The 16,675-nt window shown below is 40.3% G+C and overlaps 1 protein-coding gene across 1 annotated transcript in view; it reads left to right on the top strand.

The window, feature by feature from the left end:
* TMEM41B (transmembrane protein 41B) overlaps positions 1 to 16,422 on the top strand; it is a 28,790-nt gene extending 12,368 nt beyond the window's left edge. The window contains exons 3-8 of the mRNA XM_068119227.2: positions 485 to 602; positions 803 to 931; positions 6,250 to 6,343; positions 8,377 to 8,481; positions 14,743 to 14,881; positions 15,162 to 16,422. Of these exons, the coding sequence (XP_067975328.2) occupies positions 485 to 602; positions 803 to 931; positions 6,250 to 6,343; positions 8,377 to 8,481; positions 14,743 to 14,881; positions 15,162 to 15,328 (752 nt within the window). The 3' untranslated portion in view covers positions 15,329 to 16,422. The remainder of the gene's footprint in view (positions 1 to 484; positions 603 to 802; positions 932 to 6,249; positions 6,344 to 8,376; positions 8,482 to 14,742; positions 14,882 to 15,161) is intronic.
* The last annotated feature ends 253 nt before the right edge of the window (positions 16,423 to 16,675 follow it).

The following is a 16,675-nucleotide window of genomic DNA, read 5'->3' as shown; positions in this document are numbered from 1 at the left end:
TGATCTAGGCATGGTGACGCCGCACACTTCAACAACAAAGAGCAAACCAAACTAAATGTCTGAGGTTTAAATAAGACAGTTTCCTCCAAGATCCTCTCTAACGATGTTCTAATGATTTGCACCTGAGCTGGTGCATCTGATTCTAATTCTAGGTATTTGAAGTAGTGGTAAATGTAGGGGTGTACTTACTTTTTCCACGTGCGAAATTTGCATTTATGTTTATTTAAATTATACAATGGACTACAAAATGTAAATGTTTCATGATTTTTGTTATATTATATCACCTTTATCTATCAATGTTGTTGAAATGAAGATCAAATAGCTGTATGTTGAAATATGTTGAAAATGTCAAAACTTTACATGGGGTGTACTTACTTTTTCACGTGACTGTATGAGATTTTGTTTACATTTTCAGTGGCAATAATGTATTAACCTGAACAAAGTGATTTATCTTCTTTTATTCATTTCCCTGCTTGTGCTGCAGATTTATCAAAAAATGTATCGACATCAACACGAAAATCTCTGCTTCTTCTTCTAATTGTCTTCCTGGCTGCAGCTACGCTAATGCTTATCATATACAAAAACTTCCCTCCTCTTAAAGGGTAAGCGTCCACATTTACATCTGAAATGTTTTGTTTGCATTCTCGAGTTGCACAAAAGACTACGCTGTTTATTTCTCAACCCCCGCACTCCCTTAGGTTTCTGCTGTTTCATAAAACCTTGAACTATTTTTATATCACCTTTTTTTGACAATGGCTTTGTTCCAATGGCAATGTCTGTGCGCTTGCATATCGTTGTGCAGGAACGAGCAAGAGAAGATCAAAGTCCCAAAGGATTTGGACGATGCGAAGGCCCTTGGCAAGGTTTTGTCGAAATACAAAGACACGTACTACATACAAGTGATGGTCATGTACTTCACGACGTTTGTTTTGTATCCTAATGGCTTGCTGTTCTTCAGCGCAGTAAAGAAGCGAATGGTTATGGATTTGAAACTAGATTTTCATGCCTCCACCCCTGATAGTGGCCAGAGGCAATTATGTTTTCGGGTTGTCCTTCCGTCCGTCCGTCCGTACGGGCTAAACCTCGTTTTTCTCAGCAATCACATGTCCGATTGAGACGAAACCTTCAGGGTAGGAGTGACACCCATGCAGAATGTTTTAATGATAATTGTGACGTCATAGGTCACTTGTTATGGCAGCCATCTTGGAATAAACTCAAATAATTACAACATTATTTCTCGGAAACCGCCGAGTGGAAAATTTTGAAACTTGGCACATTGTCAAGTCCTCCCAATGGGGGAATGAAAGCATGATAATGATGACATCATAGGTGAAGTGGGATATCAGCCAAAAAAGTTTTAATCGAATTCCTTATCCTAAAAATCTGAAATTGCATGTACATGATCTATAACCCATTTGTATTAAAATATTAAATTTATGACATCATAGGTCACATGGTTTGGCAGCCATATTGGATTTCACCTAAAACCTTTAAAAAAACATCTTCTCCCAAACCACCAAATCGATTGACTCAAAACTTTATGTGTGTCATTGAAACATGGCAATTAAAAGATGATCACGAAAACATCATTGGTCACATGGTGTGGCAGCCATATTGGATTGAAGTAAAATATTAAATAATTATATCTCTGAAACTGCTTCGATGCGAAAATTTTACGAAAATGTTATCTAACACCATTGTTGCATATAGTTTGAAAATCATGGTCATGATTTTGGTTTAGGTCATGTGGTTTGGCAGCCATTTTGGATAGAAAAACTAACCTTATACAAATGGTGTGTGAAAGGCAGCGCTTGATTAACAAGCATTCTGAGTATTGCGCTGCAATACATGTCCCCTACCGGCAGTCTGTCGTCTGGAAAACTGTTGGGGAAATTACCAAAGTTCAAAGTGCCATAACTTTGTCAAAAATGATCGAAACGTCGTGAATTTCGAACATGATCTGTAACGTATCATGAGGAAACCAGGTTGACATCATTAGCATTAAGAGTTTAGAAAAAAAGTCCGGAAAACTGTTCTTTGCGTGACGGACGGACGGACGGACAGACGGACAGACGGATGGACTGACTGACTGACTGACGGACGGACGGACTGACGGACTGACTGACGGATGGAGTGCAAACCTATAGTCACCTCCGGTGTACACCGGTAGGGGACTAATAAGCCCGCAAGGTCGCTCCGTGGAGCAGCCTGCACGTATTGCACTGTGTGAATTATATAATTACCACCTCACGGTCTGAGTTAACTCGGCTAAAAATTATCCAATTTGCACCAAATAAAGTTTATGAATGGATGCACAGACCCTTACTTCTCACTAAAAGTGGAAACAGAATGTAAATTGGAGTTAAAACAAGGAATATTAACAGCTTTGACTCACCGCACTCCAAATTATAGTCTGGAAAACTGTTGGGGGAAATTTCCAAAGTTCAAAGTGCCATAACTTTGACAAAAATGATCGAAACGTCATGAAGTTCGAACTTGATCTGTAACTTATCATGAGGAAACCATGTACCAAGTTTGAAATTATTAGCATGAAGAATTTAGAAAAAAAGTCCGGAAAACTGTTCTTTGCGTGACGGACGGACGGACTGACTGACTGACGGATGGACGGATGGACTGACGGACTGACTTGTCGGACTGACTTGTCAGACTGATGGACTGATGGACAGACTGACAGACTGACAGACGGAGTGCAAACCTATAGTCCCCTCCAGTGTACACCGGTAGGGGACTAACAAGTGGCATAAACACCAGAGGTTTGTGGACTTCTGTCTCTCTCTCTCTGATTCTTAGAACTTCCAAAACAGTATGCAAGCAATTTCCAGCACCATGGACAAAAAAATTCCAAAATTTGTGTCCTAAGCCCGCATTTCCCTGTGCCAAGGGAACGAAGCTCAAAAGGGGGCGCTACGCCCCTTAGCTGAGCATGCGGATTCGTAGTAAGAGTTGTAATGGTTCTTATGCCTCATCCACCTCATGAGACCTTTCATTGTATTGTGTCGTCAACACTCGTTTGACCGTTTTTGTACAGACCATGTTTCAGCTGCTCGGTGGTTATGACGCGAGATCTCAAAAGAACCATATGACTAGGATTTAGCCACTGGTCAAATACCTCTACTTTGAGATGGGGGAATCCATCTTTGTTATGACCTGTGTTGGTTTGCCTTCATACACAATTTGAACAATAGGTTTTTGTCAATGTAAAGTTCACAAAGGATTGCTATCTGTGATGGAGTTGAGTGAATGCGACTTTTTTGGTTGGTCCACAAAAGGTCTCACACCCAAAATATCGGCTCTACCGTGTCTCCCATGGCAGTTAACATACTTTTGTTAACCCTCAGTTGATAAAAACTATACCTTCAAGCATTTACTTTGATATCGCTGCCATTGTAGAATATCTTTTCCCAGGTCATGAAGTAGACATCTATATAGCGAAGCTGCCTGAGTCGAGTTATGGGCCGCAACTGTGATGTAGTGCCCACCTTGGTCGCATGACTTTGTTACGCCCTTTTCCTTTGGCATTCTCTGTGGGTTGGCTAATGTCCGCTCACTTAGCACTGTTTAGGTTATCTAGTTTTGGAGGTACGATGGTTTTAACCTTTTTTATTTGTCGGATTTGTTTATTTTATTTGACTAAATTGTCGGAGGCATTATGTTTATGGGTTGTCTGTTCAGCTGTCCGTCCATCCGTGCGTCTGTGATAGGTTTTCGTTGCCGCAATAACTTCAGAATGGCTGAAGGGATCTAAGTCAAACTTGGTACAAGTATGTATAATGATGTAAAGATGTACTGATTATATTGTGGGGTCGAGAGGTCAGAGGTGCCGTTCGGTAAAAATCCTGGTACCAAGTTAACTTGTGAACCAGTGATGGGACTTTGACAAAACTTGGTATAAGTATATTATTATGTAAACATGATCTAATTGGATTTTGGCTTCAAGAGGTCAAAGGTCAGAGTCGCCGTTAGGTAAAAATTCTGTTAATGCGCTAACTTGTGAACCAGTAATGGGATTTTGACCAAACTTGGGATAGGTATTTATTATGATGCAAAGATGAACTGATTTTAGATTTCGGCATCAAAGGTCAGAGGCCATTTCAGGTAAAATGTGATATTTGAGATAGCTGAAGGGATTTAAATCAAACTTGGTGCAAGTATGTATAATGATGTAATAATGTGGGCGGAGGCATATCGGTCGACGTCGCAATGTCGAAACGTGCCAATCTAGTTATTACATGTTTTGATGCTCATTGAAGAGTATTTTTTTACTCAAAACAATATTATGTAGAAAGCTGGCAAACAGACAGTTGGGTTTGGTGAAACAAACAGACAAAGAATATAATACTTTACTGAGAGTAGTGTTTAAAATTAAGGTCATGTCCTATATGAAAGTACAGTACTCGTAAAGTAAAATTAGAGTGATTTCTTTCAGGTAAAATTGTTTTGAAAGGACAAGGTATAAATACGAGTTTCTTTATTAGGAGGAAGAGGCCATTAGGCCAAAAGAGCCTGTGCAATCGTTGCCCAACATATGGTTGATTTGCCGTGCTCTAATTTTTAATTGCTGTGCATCAAGCTAGGATGCAGCGCGTCACATTTTGAATGTCTTTGGGATGACCCAGCCAGGTTCAAACCGGCAACCTCCCAGCCATTGAGTGTTGTAATAAATCTAAGATTAGCATCGTTTCATCCTTCAGCCACTGACTGAAGTCACGGATATGGACTTGCTATAATCATTTCCTGTAGATGGAAATTGGTACGCACCAACTTGATATGCTGAAACTGAAATCCATTAAGGTACTGTTACGTTTGTGCGATGCAGTTATTAGAAAATAAGGAATAGGCCATCATTTGTGTTTGAGTAGATATGACTGTTCAACCCTAGATTATGTACATGTGGATAATGACAAGTCATACTGGTTGTATGTGCACCTCTGGGAGCCTGTGTTGTACCATTTAGTGGCTCGGAGAGGTTACGGATGTCTCTTCACGTCTCTGATGTCGAGCCGACGAGAGAGTTACCGTTGGATTTCAGTATCCACACCATGGCGTGCCGACCAATTCCCTCTCCCCTCATGTCCTGGGGAAGAGGAAGAAGCTCCATCACAGCTACCCCTGATTGTCATTGAGCCAAGCAACACACAATTGGCCATGCTCCGATTAGGTGGACGTGCTCCTAAGCAATGGGACAACTAGTGATCAATCAGGAGCGTCGATGCGAATGCCTCAGTGGGGAGGGAAGTGGATGAGATGGCATGCCGTCGGGGCAAGTGCAAGTGTGGGGTAGAGACGGTTAGAGAGACTCTTGATGAGAACACGTGACTCGCTGAGCTCGCAGCATGTCCTGCTTTACGATGTGCTGCTCCTGTTGTGACCTGGGTCCTTTCGTGCCTGAAGTTTCTATCTCGCTCGGTTCTATCTGAATGTTTGTTGTGAATGTGACACCCGAGGGGGTTTTAGTTTCCCTTCCATTGCTGTGTGTTGTGATTACCGGCGAGCAACGTGTCCTTAAGGGTTATGGTACACACCAAACTTGATTCCTCCAGGATTATGGATGGGATATTCCCCCATAATTAGTGTATTTAACTATTACTTGTGATGGGCCACTCCCACTGGGAGCGGGCCTATGCCATACATGTTTAGGTGGACATAATTGGAGTTCTCTCCCCACCCTGAATGTTTAAACACGCTCGTTAAATTTCAAAGCACTCGCATACCGCTCGGGAGTGTTTCATAACAAATTTGACCTTAAGCTGGCCATCTTTGAGAGAAACTACCTCATCGTGTGACATTCCCGCCCAGCGTCGCTTGCGGTCTTGCATGGTGGCCGTTGATGCGACGGTACTAGCTGATCTGGTATGATAAAGTTTCAGCCCCAAAGCAAAAAGGGATGAGACAAGACAGCATCTGATCCCAAAGAAACACGAATATAACTTAGACTTTTTTTTAAACAATGATCAGAGGAGCTTGTAAACATCCTGTGCAGGATAAGGACATCATTAGACATCAGTGTATTTTTACGATGTAAGAACATGAGTAGACAAGTGTACTGCTGATGTAACCGATGGTGAAAATGTTGTATCAACAGTTCTTGTTTATGCTTCGACTGTTTTGTTCTCCGACCTCATTGCTCCACAGAAGCAGTGAAGGACAAGGGTTCATTAAAAAATATATATAAACAAGAATACTATGGTGACTTTTTACAGGTTTTCCTTCACCGATACCAATGTCCAGCTTGCAGACATTTGCCATTCCTGGTTCAATTTTCCTCAGCATCTTGTCTGGTTTTCTTTACCCGTTTCCTCTTGCACTCTTCCTCGTTTGCCTGGTAAGGGATGACTAACCCACATGTTTTTCTTTAAAAGTGGCTCAATATGGTCACCAGACTTTGATGAAATGTTCATCATAAGAAAATGAAATTATTGAGCGGGAAAGGGGAAGATTACTTTGAGGACAACATTTCACAGAAGGCATTGCTGATGCCACATTAGCATTAACTATCTGTATCAGATGCTGAATATTCGTACATCTGTATATTTGTGGCAAACCATGTATCAAAACTTCACATTCTTGTTTTGCTTTGAATCAAAGTTTAGATAAAAGGTTGATCTTGTCAACAAAATTGTCCACTCACTTGTAGCATTGGTTTGACAGCATATGTCACATGTATAACCAGGCTGAAGAGTTTATGTTTTGTATCCCACTGATAGGCCGGATCTGGATCCGGACCTGAACCAAAATCGAGTCGGCTTGTTCTTGTCACCTAACCAACTCTTCCACCTTGTTTCCTCATAATCCGTCCACAACATTTTGAAATGTCATGTTATACGTATATCATATTTGGCCCCATCTCTCAAAGGTGTGACATATCACTTTAAAAAATAGAAAATTCTCGTATCCAGATCTTCCCAAAACTCCAATCAATTCGGCCTTGTCACACACCCAAACTGTCTACCAAGTTTCATCTGAAATACATCTATAACTTTTTGAGATATCCTGCTCACAGAGAGATAGGCAAACATGCAGGGTTGAAACCACCTTCGGTGATGGAGGTAATAACAGGAAATTAAGTTGAGTCAGCTGGATTCAGATACGCACCAACACGATGCAGTCGTTCTAATAAATTTATTTCTGCACATCCCATAGTTCAGGTGTGGCAGAAATGCAGTCATCAGATCTAATGATGTTATGCCACCATGCCATTAGTGTACGACCCAAGCAAATCAGAGCCCAATTCTCTTGGTTGCAGACTCTCCAATGACCTGTACATATCGCATGTACCTAGTCCAGAAGTAGGAATTCAGATGTCACTTAAATTATTAAACTGTTTTGCCCAACTGTGTTAGGCCAGTGAAAGTGGTGAAAATTGTAATGGGAGTGACAGAAGTCTTCCTGGCATGGGAAAAGGAGATTGTTTTGAGTGAGATTTCATGAACAAGTTTAATGAAGGAAAAGTATGTATAGTAAACCCTCGTCCACCGCGGGGGTTAAGATCCTGGAAAAACTGCGCATTCGGCAAAGCCGTGTTGCGCAAGCTTAAGACCTTGTGGGATAAATGGAGATAGAGGAAAACTACTGTGGAACATAACATTTTACTTCTCCTCTTCCCTTTATAAGCGATGAGGTAAACGATAAAGCGACATACATATGGAAAAATATTCTACAAGTTTTTTATATATATAGAGGATCATCGGCTTCAACGTCTCCATTGAAGTGGATGATTGAGAGCCAGACGGAGTTGATGTCGCAGTCTTGAAGAAGGAAGTGATTTTTTGTTGCCTTGCTTTCTTCCATTAATCTTTTAAGAGCTCCCTGTGAAGTGATACGAGGCCCTCAATAATTCTCTTAAATTTGCGTATGGTGGATTCTTTCAAATGATACTCATGGCCGACTGACACGACACTCATCCCGCTACTCAACTCGTCTAAAATTACAATTTTCTCCGCTCATGTACAGTAGTATGTGGCTAAATAACATTAAGTGAAAGAAATCTGGGCACAAGCTCACTCCGCACAAGCTCACTGTGCTATGCAGTCTGAAACAGCACGCGTGGTAGATGGCGGGAGACGTCACCGCTGTGCATGATGTGGTCATAGTGCCACATTCAAACCCGTGTATAATCAAGTTTTATGTGCGTTCGGAAAATAAGCGTCGCATTTCTTCCCACGCATATAAACGAATTTGCGTTGCCAAAACCCGCGTTGGACGAGGCTTTACTGGAGTTTTAATATTTTAATAATTCATTGATTCCAAGGCACGACAGTCACATGTTGGCAAGTATATTCGCATCTCCATTATGCAATTCAAAGTTTTGATGAATGCTTTGCTACATGACATTTGTTGTTTCTTCCTGTTGACCAGTGCTCTGCTATTGGTGCATCTTTCTGTTACCTACTTTCTTACCTCGTTGGAAGACCGATTGTGCACAAGTACTTGTCGGAAAGAGTGGCCTCCTGGGCCGGGCATGTATGTCGGTGCATACCCCACTCCCATCCTTCTATTTTATTTAGCCAGACTGACATATCTGCCATATTTTATTATTATTTATACAAAGAAAAGACTATGCTGTGTAAGAGGCAGCTACGACTCCACTGAATACCATCATTGCCTCTTGTCAGGGAGTTACTGCTTCAGGTTTCAAATATAGAAAGGCCATTCTGTTACAACTTTAAAATTTGTAAACAACCACAAGCGTGGTCTTTAAAAGAAAAGGTGATACTTTCAAGTTTGGGAATTGTAATTTGATTGAAACGGTTCCTGATTGGGAAGTTGTGAATTAACTGAGAGGGAAGTCCTTATTCAGAGCAAATACGAAAACCCAACATTCGTGTCTTTAATATCCCTCATCAGACATGTCAAGGAGAAATACGAATATGTTTCAGTCAAGGAGAGAAAATTCAGACAAAAATCCCAGGACCTGTTTATGTTGGACAAGAACATGAATGCAAAACATTTGACTCATTCAAAAATACACGTATAACCTCTCATGTCGTTTCGAGAACCAGTGAAGCTAACCACATAAATCAAAGATTAGTCGAACAAAACAAACAAACTGGGAAAATATTTATAAATAACTAAAAACAATAGACTGTCTTTACCTTTGAGAAAAGTCTAAAGTTTTGAATCGAAACATTTTCATGATACTATTAAAAGCTGACAAGGTACCCATTTGATTTGTTTTGGATCTCCTGAAGATGGATTTCCATGTAATCAAACTGAAATCAGAAGATGAACATGGACGTGTCAAATTGCGATTTTAATACGAGTGATGCAGTGCTGGTGAATTTACCATTTTTGCACCAGATTTACAGACTTTACTCCGCTTCATCGTTGCTGTCAAAGATTGATTTTTTAAATGACGATTATTGGTAAATATGTAGTGAACTTGTATCTTATTGAAGTAAACTTTTCTTTTTGTTGCAGCATTTATTACTTTTCAAATTAAAATTTTCAAACCCTTAATTTTTCATTTCAAACATTTCAAAACTTCACTTTTTTGGCTCACACTCCTCAACTTCCAATATTATGCTGCTTGGAATCTTTATTAGTGATTGGTTTAAAAAGTGATTTTTGTGTTAAATAAAAGATCTTTTTTCATTTGGTCATCCTTTAACTACACATCATGGGCTGACAGGACGGCCTAGAGATACGCACACTCACCTCGATGCTGTCTAATCTGGGTTCGAATCTGAGCCAGGTATAAACTGTCATCCCGGTGTTTCACAGGCCGGGTGATTCATCAATGTGTGTGCCGTCCCTCGGATGGACGTTAAACCGGAGTTCCGTCTGCCGGCATTCATTGGTGGACGTTAGTGTCCTTCACAACCGTGTCTTTCACAAAGGTGGACGTTAAAGTGTAGGTGAGCTATTGCTGGTGCCCTGAACAAATTCCAAATTCCTGCTCTAACCAGCAGAGGGCAGTGCATCAGCGGCACACAGCTCTGCTCTCAGCCAATGATGTGATCCTACAGTATTGTGAACAAAGAACTATCCATCTTTCGTAACAGTGTGTTGTTTCAGCTGTTAAAATGAATATTTTATTTAAATTGATTACACTGCCCTGCGAAAACATCCCTGATTAGAAATAAACTCTTAACAATCTGTAATATATATATATATATATATATATATATATATATATATATATATATATATATATATATATATATATATATATATATACATATATATATATACAGTCACGTGAAAAAGTAAGCACACCCCATGTTAAGGTTTGACTTTTTCAACATATTTCAACATACAGCTATTTGATCTTCATTTCAACAATATTGATAGATAAAGGTGATATTATACAACAAATATCATGAAACATTTACATTTTGTAGTCCATTGTATAATTTAAATAAACATAAATGCAAATTTCGCATGTGGAAAAAGTAAGTACAACCCATGAAATCTTTTTTATCTTTTTAACATATATGGACATATCAATATTTGATCTTCATTTAAACAGTATCTATGGATAAAGGTGATCTAATTGAACAAAAAAACAATGAAAAATTGACTTTGCAATAATTTATTCAACAAAAAATTGTTGCACAGCCTGCACAATTGCATGCACAGCTCGTTTCAAATCCCCCCACAACATCTCGATGGGATTTAGATCCGGGCTTTGACTTGGCCATTCCAGAACCCTCCATTTCTTTCTTTTCAGCCATTCCTTGGTGGATTTACTGGTATGTTTAGAGTCATTGTCATGTTGCAAGGTCCACCTTCGGTTGAGCTTCAACTTCCCGACAGATGGCCTCACATTATCCTCAAGCACCCTCTGGTACAATGAAGAATTCATAGTGGATTCTATGATGGTGAGCTGCCCAGGCCCTGATGCAGCAAAGCTGCCCCAAACCATAATATTTCCACCACCATGCTTTACAGTTGGTATCAGGTTCTTGTGGTCAAATGCTGTCTTTGGTTTTCACCAAACATGTCTTCTGGTACTGTGGCCAAATAGCTCTACCTTTGACTCAACTGTCCTTTGACTCAACTCACTCAACTCAACTGACTTGACTCAACTCAACTGCACATTGTTCCTTTGCCTCGGTGTTCATTGGTAAACTTTAGTCTTGCCCGAATGTTCTTTCTGGACAGCAAAGGTTTCCTCCTGGCACACCTCCCATGTAGATCAAATGTGTGCAGCCTCTTTCTAATGGTAGACTCGTGCACTTTGACATCAACAGTGGCAAGAGCTACCTGTCGGTCTCGTGATGACATTCTGGGGTTCTTAGATACTTCTTTCAGCATCTTGCAGTCTGCTCTCGGGCTGAACTTGCTGGGGCGGCCCGAGCTGAACAAGTTGGCAGTTGTTTGGAATCTTCTCCACTTGTAGATGATCTTCCGGACAGTCGAATGATTCATTTCAAATTGTTTGGAGATCTTTTTAAATCCCTTCCCAGACTCGTAGGCATCGATAACCTTCTTTCTGAAGGTCTCAGAGAGCTATTTTGATCATGGCATGGTGATGCCGCACACTTCAACAACAAAGAGCAAACCAAACGAAATGTCTGAGGTTTAAATAAGGCAGGTTCCTCCAAGATCCTCTCCAACGATGTTCTAATCATTTGCACCTGAGCTGGTGCACCTGATTCGAATCTTAGGTATTTGAAGTGGTGATAAATGTCGGGGTGTACTTACTTTTTCCACATGCTAAATTTGCATTTATGTTTATTTAAATTATACAATGGACTACAAAATGTAAATGTTTCATGATATTTGTTATACAGACTTGGCATTTAATATGGAATATTATTTTTGTGCGGGTGAACTTACTTTTCAAGATGACTTAGACCCAAAAGTTCATTCAAATTATGTTGAAATTATTCTAGATTTTGTTAATGTGACCTTTAAAAGAAACAAAAACCACATTTGACATTTCGAAGCAAATAAATTGATCCTTGAAAGTGATGTAAACTGATATCGAACTCAATTCATGGACAGTACTGTGTTAAACTTCTGTACGTTTTCCATAAGTATCTCTTTATTTTGCACATTAGCCCAAAAAAATTTCAACAAAAACAAAAGCAAAATTATGACTGGGGCTCTAGTTACGGACAGTAAAATTACAGTTCAGTACTTCGTGTAACCCCCACGAGCATTCAGGAGAGCACGTACACGTCGAGGCATGCTGTTCACGAGATTTGCCAAGGTTTGGACAGGAATCGCTTGCCATGCAGTGACAATAGTCTGCTGCAATTCACGCACAGAGGTAGACTGTTGGTCCAAGTTGTCGATTTGACGCGTTAATTCTGCCCACAAGTTCTCTATCGGATTCATATCCGGGGACATGGCAGGCCACTCCATATGCTCTACACCATGGTCAGCAAGAAAGTGTTGGATAATGCGAGCACGTTGAGGCCGTGCATTGTCATCTTGGCAGACAACGTTTCCTCGAAAGGCTGCACGAGCAAACGGAAGCAATGTTTCTTCCAGAATGGCCCTGTACTTGAACTGGTTCAGGTTTCCATTCAGAACAACCAGGTCAGTTTTGCCCCCTGCATGAAAAGCAGCCGAAACGGTCAGCCCACCACCTCCAGCTTGGACTCTTGGCACGATACAATCTTCGTTGTGGGCTTCATGCACTTGTCTGCGCATTCGGACGTGGCGATCTTGACGATAGACCAGAAATCTAGACTCGTCACTGAAGGTCACGTGAATCCAGTTTCCTGGCTGCCATTGACGGTGCTCTCTGGCCCACTGCAATCGTCGCTGGCTGTGTTGTCTGGTCAGGTGTGGCTTTCTCAGCGGACGCCTGGCACGATAGCCTGCTTGAACCAGTCGTTGGTTGACTAGCCTTCTGGATACAGGCACATGTCAGTTGCTGCCACTCTGCCCTCAGCCGATTAGCTGACTTGGCACGGCCATTGCAGACTAACCGGTGCAGCTGGCGATCATCTCTCCTTGTGGTTCTGCATGGACGTCCTGGCCTCAGTATTGGAATAGGGACACCCCTCTGAGCATTTCGTTTCAGGATCTTTGACACCTGACCTTGAGTGATGCCATACTGCCGAGCAATAGCACGCTGTTTCATGCCAGAATTTCGTAACGCCACCACTCCATGACAAACAGCATTGTCAAATTGACGGACCATCTCCAGAGGAAGCGGCAATAACTTTTGTAGACGTGCAGCAGTTGTTTTCCACTAATACAGAACGCAACAACCATTATATACCTGATTGTGAAGCCAATCGTCAAATGTACCTGTCCTTACATTTTGTCACGCCACCTGTGATATAATCCTGTTATTGACTTCTTGCTGCGAAAGACAATCAGTGACATGGTTCTTTTAACAAATAAATCACCGAAGCGTAAAAGAAACTCACCAGATTGATACACTGAGTTCAGAAAGTAAACCCAAGTCAAGAAAAAAAAAAAAATTCCATATTAAATGCCAAGTCTGTATTATATAACCTTTATCTATCAATATTGTTGAAATGAAGATCAAATAGCTGTATGTTGAAATATGTTGTAAAAGTCAAAACTTAACATGGGGTGTACTTACTTTTTCACGTGACATATATATATATATATATCATATCATATATATTATGATATATATATATTATGATATATATATATATTATGATATCGGTGATATATATATTAGTATATTGCAGCATGTCCTTTGGCTCATACTGTGCTTGAACCCATGAACACATCAAATTGATGTATTCTGCGTGACAACTTGATCCAGATTTTACCTGGAGTAGATTTTGTTGCAGCCCTTGCATATTATTCGAGAGAGGTTCGGCTCTTCCACAGGCCTCTATCCATGTTCCCAGACGTGGTCGATAGCGTTCATGTCAGGACTCTGTGCTCTGTCCATGGAAGAAGTTTTAGCCCATTCTGTCTCTTCCATGCAGAGGTGTTTCAGGACGTATGGCATGTGGCTCCATCTTGCTGCAGTGAATGTGTTCCATACTAGAAAATACCATGCTGGAATACAAGAAACCCTCCTTGCACTCAGTATACCCACAAGTCATCTTGTAGTATCAGTATGGAACACATTTACTGCTGGAATATGGTGCTTCATGCCATACGTACAAAACCCAATGTCGTCACGGGTTCAGGCCTCTACGGTGCCAAAGCACATGCTAACAGCAACTTATTTATTTAATCCTTTTGATTGTGCTCGCATCAGTTTCTTCTTAAAATAAAGTGTTTATAATTGTGTTTTATATTTTATAATCATGTGTTTATAATTAGGGGTGTTACTTTGTATATTGCAATCAACATTGGGGAACGCAAGAAATATAATTTTTGGGGATTTGACCTCCGGGTCCATGCCCCTGGGGGTGGGGTCACAGGGGTCAAAACAGGAAAAAAAATTAACCCAAAATGTAATATTAGGCCATTCCTGGTAGAATTGTTTACTATCTTTCAACTGCTTTTGGTGGGAAGCTTGTGAGTTTTGCGATGGCGCGCCATTGACTGTTATAGTTCTTTCTGCTAAGGGACTGTATAATCAGATATAAAGTGACTGCTGTCGATGATTTATTAAACTTTTTTGTTCATTCCCATCAAATGTTCAGCCTCTGGACTCTGGAGTTGATGAAAATTGTAATTATCAATTGTATGTAATCAGTCTTATGCGAATTGAAGTATTGTACGTAAGCGACCCACCAATCCCTCTCTCCAACCCCTCCCCCATTCTTGATTACTTACTATGTAACATTTCATTGCCTTTTATTAATAATCGTTGATATCTTGCAGGTGAACAAACACAGGGAGCACTTATTAAACTACATAATTTTTCTGAGGGTTACCCCATTTCTTCCAAACTGGTTCATCAACATCACTTCACCAATCATTAATGTCCCTCTTGGAGTATTCTTCACTGGAACCTTCATTGGTAAGCAAACAAATTTTTCGTATCTCCTTAATGTTCGCTCATCTCTCGATAATGCGGAGCAACAGTGCAAGGATGTTTAACGTACTGATAGTGGAATGGGTTGGTCGTTGTTGCTGAGGCAACCAGGTTACGTTTGCCCGAATAGATCACAGCTTGGGATGTAAAATGTTTAAATGAGGTAGTGAGTTTCTGGAAGAATGGGACTGGATGGAAATTTTAAATCTATCTGACATTTGAATTATTGCCTTTGTTATAACAGCATTATTGTTCTGTTCCATAGGAGTGGCACCACCTTCATTTGTTGCAATCAAAGCAGGGACGACACTCTACCAGCTCACTGCTGCTGGTGATGCCGTTTCATGGAGTTCCATTTTTATCCTCATGGCATTTGCATTGCTTTCACTGCTTCCAGTGCTTCTCAAGAAACAGCTGAAGAAATTCGATTGAGTGGCTAAAAATGCTTCACCTGACCAATTATTCCGAGAGATAACTGTAACGAGAGTAATAATTATAGACGACCACAAAAATGAAGTCTTAAGATGAATTGAGGAAATAATAGTGAAAAAAATACCGTTTCTATTTTTTTTGCAACTTTCTTTTCAATTTGTGACTTCACTTTTAATAAGAACAGACGAGAAGTAAATAACTTATTTGGCATCCGCCTATCCTTTTTCATAGAACATGAAGCTACTGAATAGTTATTTACATTAGATTGCGAGTTACTGAGGTGAGGCTGGAAACCTACTGTCATATGTTTACTGCAAGGAAATGTGGGGAGATGGAAAACGGGGGGGGGGGGGGGGGGGGGAGAGGAGGGGGACAGGGGACGGGTCCACCATCTTGGTTTCCAGGTGCTGTTTGCAATTGATGGCCAGCCGGGTGGCACAGATATTTACTCTTAATCAAACTCACCCATAATCTCTACCTCGTACAACAGATAAATAATGTAATGAAGAAGCTTCTCTTGGTTGTTAAAACAGTTTGGTACGCAGTAGTTTACTTTTGACATGTTACGTGTCACCTGGTTATTAGACCGTGGGCCGAATGTCAAAAAAGTGCCTACTTTTAAATTCTGTGACCCACTTTTAAATTCTGTGACCCACCTATTGTATCTACCTGAAATCTTGCCCAAATGTAGTTAAAATATTACTGAGAAAGAATTAATAACTCGTCAGTGCAAAATGTTGCACGTGAATTTATGATGCCAATTAGAAAAAAAAAAAATTCCAAAATATAGCACCCCATGTGTTCATTCTTGTATAGCTGTGTATTACTCTGGGAATTCTGCATCTGCGGACTTTTTCATCTTCAGCTTATTTATAGATAAAGACTGAATTCAGAGAACTTACTATCACCGATATCCTTTTCAGATGTATTGGCAGAAAAAAAAAAATCTACATGCATTTACATTAATGACATGGAGGAAATGGGACAACATTGAGCTCTTGCAATATATGTGCATTGAAGGTACATGTAGCAATTATCATTCAAATGAAAGGAAAGATGCATTGATACAATACATTGCCGGATGTCTTCACCTACATGTGTAATAGCAATTTGCCACTTCCTTTTCACTTAATCTACTCCTCATTAGTCTTCCTTCGTGAAATTTGACTTTCATAGCAATAGAGTTTCTGCAGTCAACTCATTTGTAAAGATCAGTACAGGAAATACCATGTTGGTGACAAAAACATCCTCCTTTCTTCTTACAGCTAGTTTTCTTGCATGAACTGTATATTTAATCAATCAAACTGCTTGGAGCAGGTGGCAGATCACCCCAGTTGGTCTAATTCG

This window comes from Myxine glutinosa, chromosome 1 (assembly GCF_964187855.1).
Source record: "Myxine glutinosa chromosome 1, kmMyxGlut1.1, whole genome shotgun sequence".
In the NCBI taxonomy this organism is placed as follows: domain Eukaryota; kingdom Metazoa; phylum Chordata; class Myxini; order Myxiniformes; family Myxinidae; genus Myxine; species Myxine glutinosa.
Note: the sequence above shows the minus strand (reverse complement) of the source record. Positions and strands in the feature narration are given on the sequence as shown.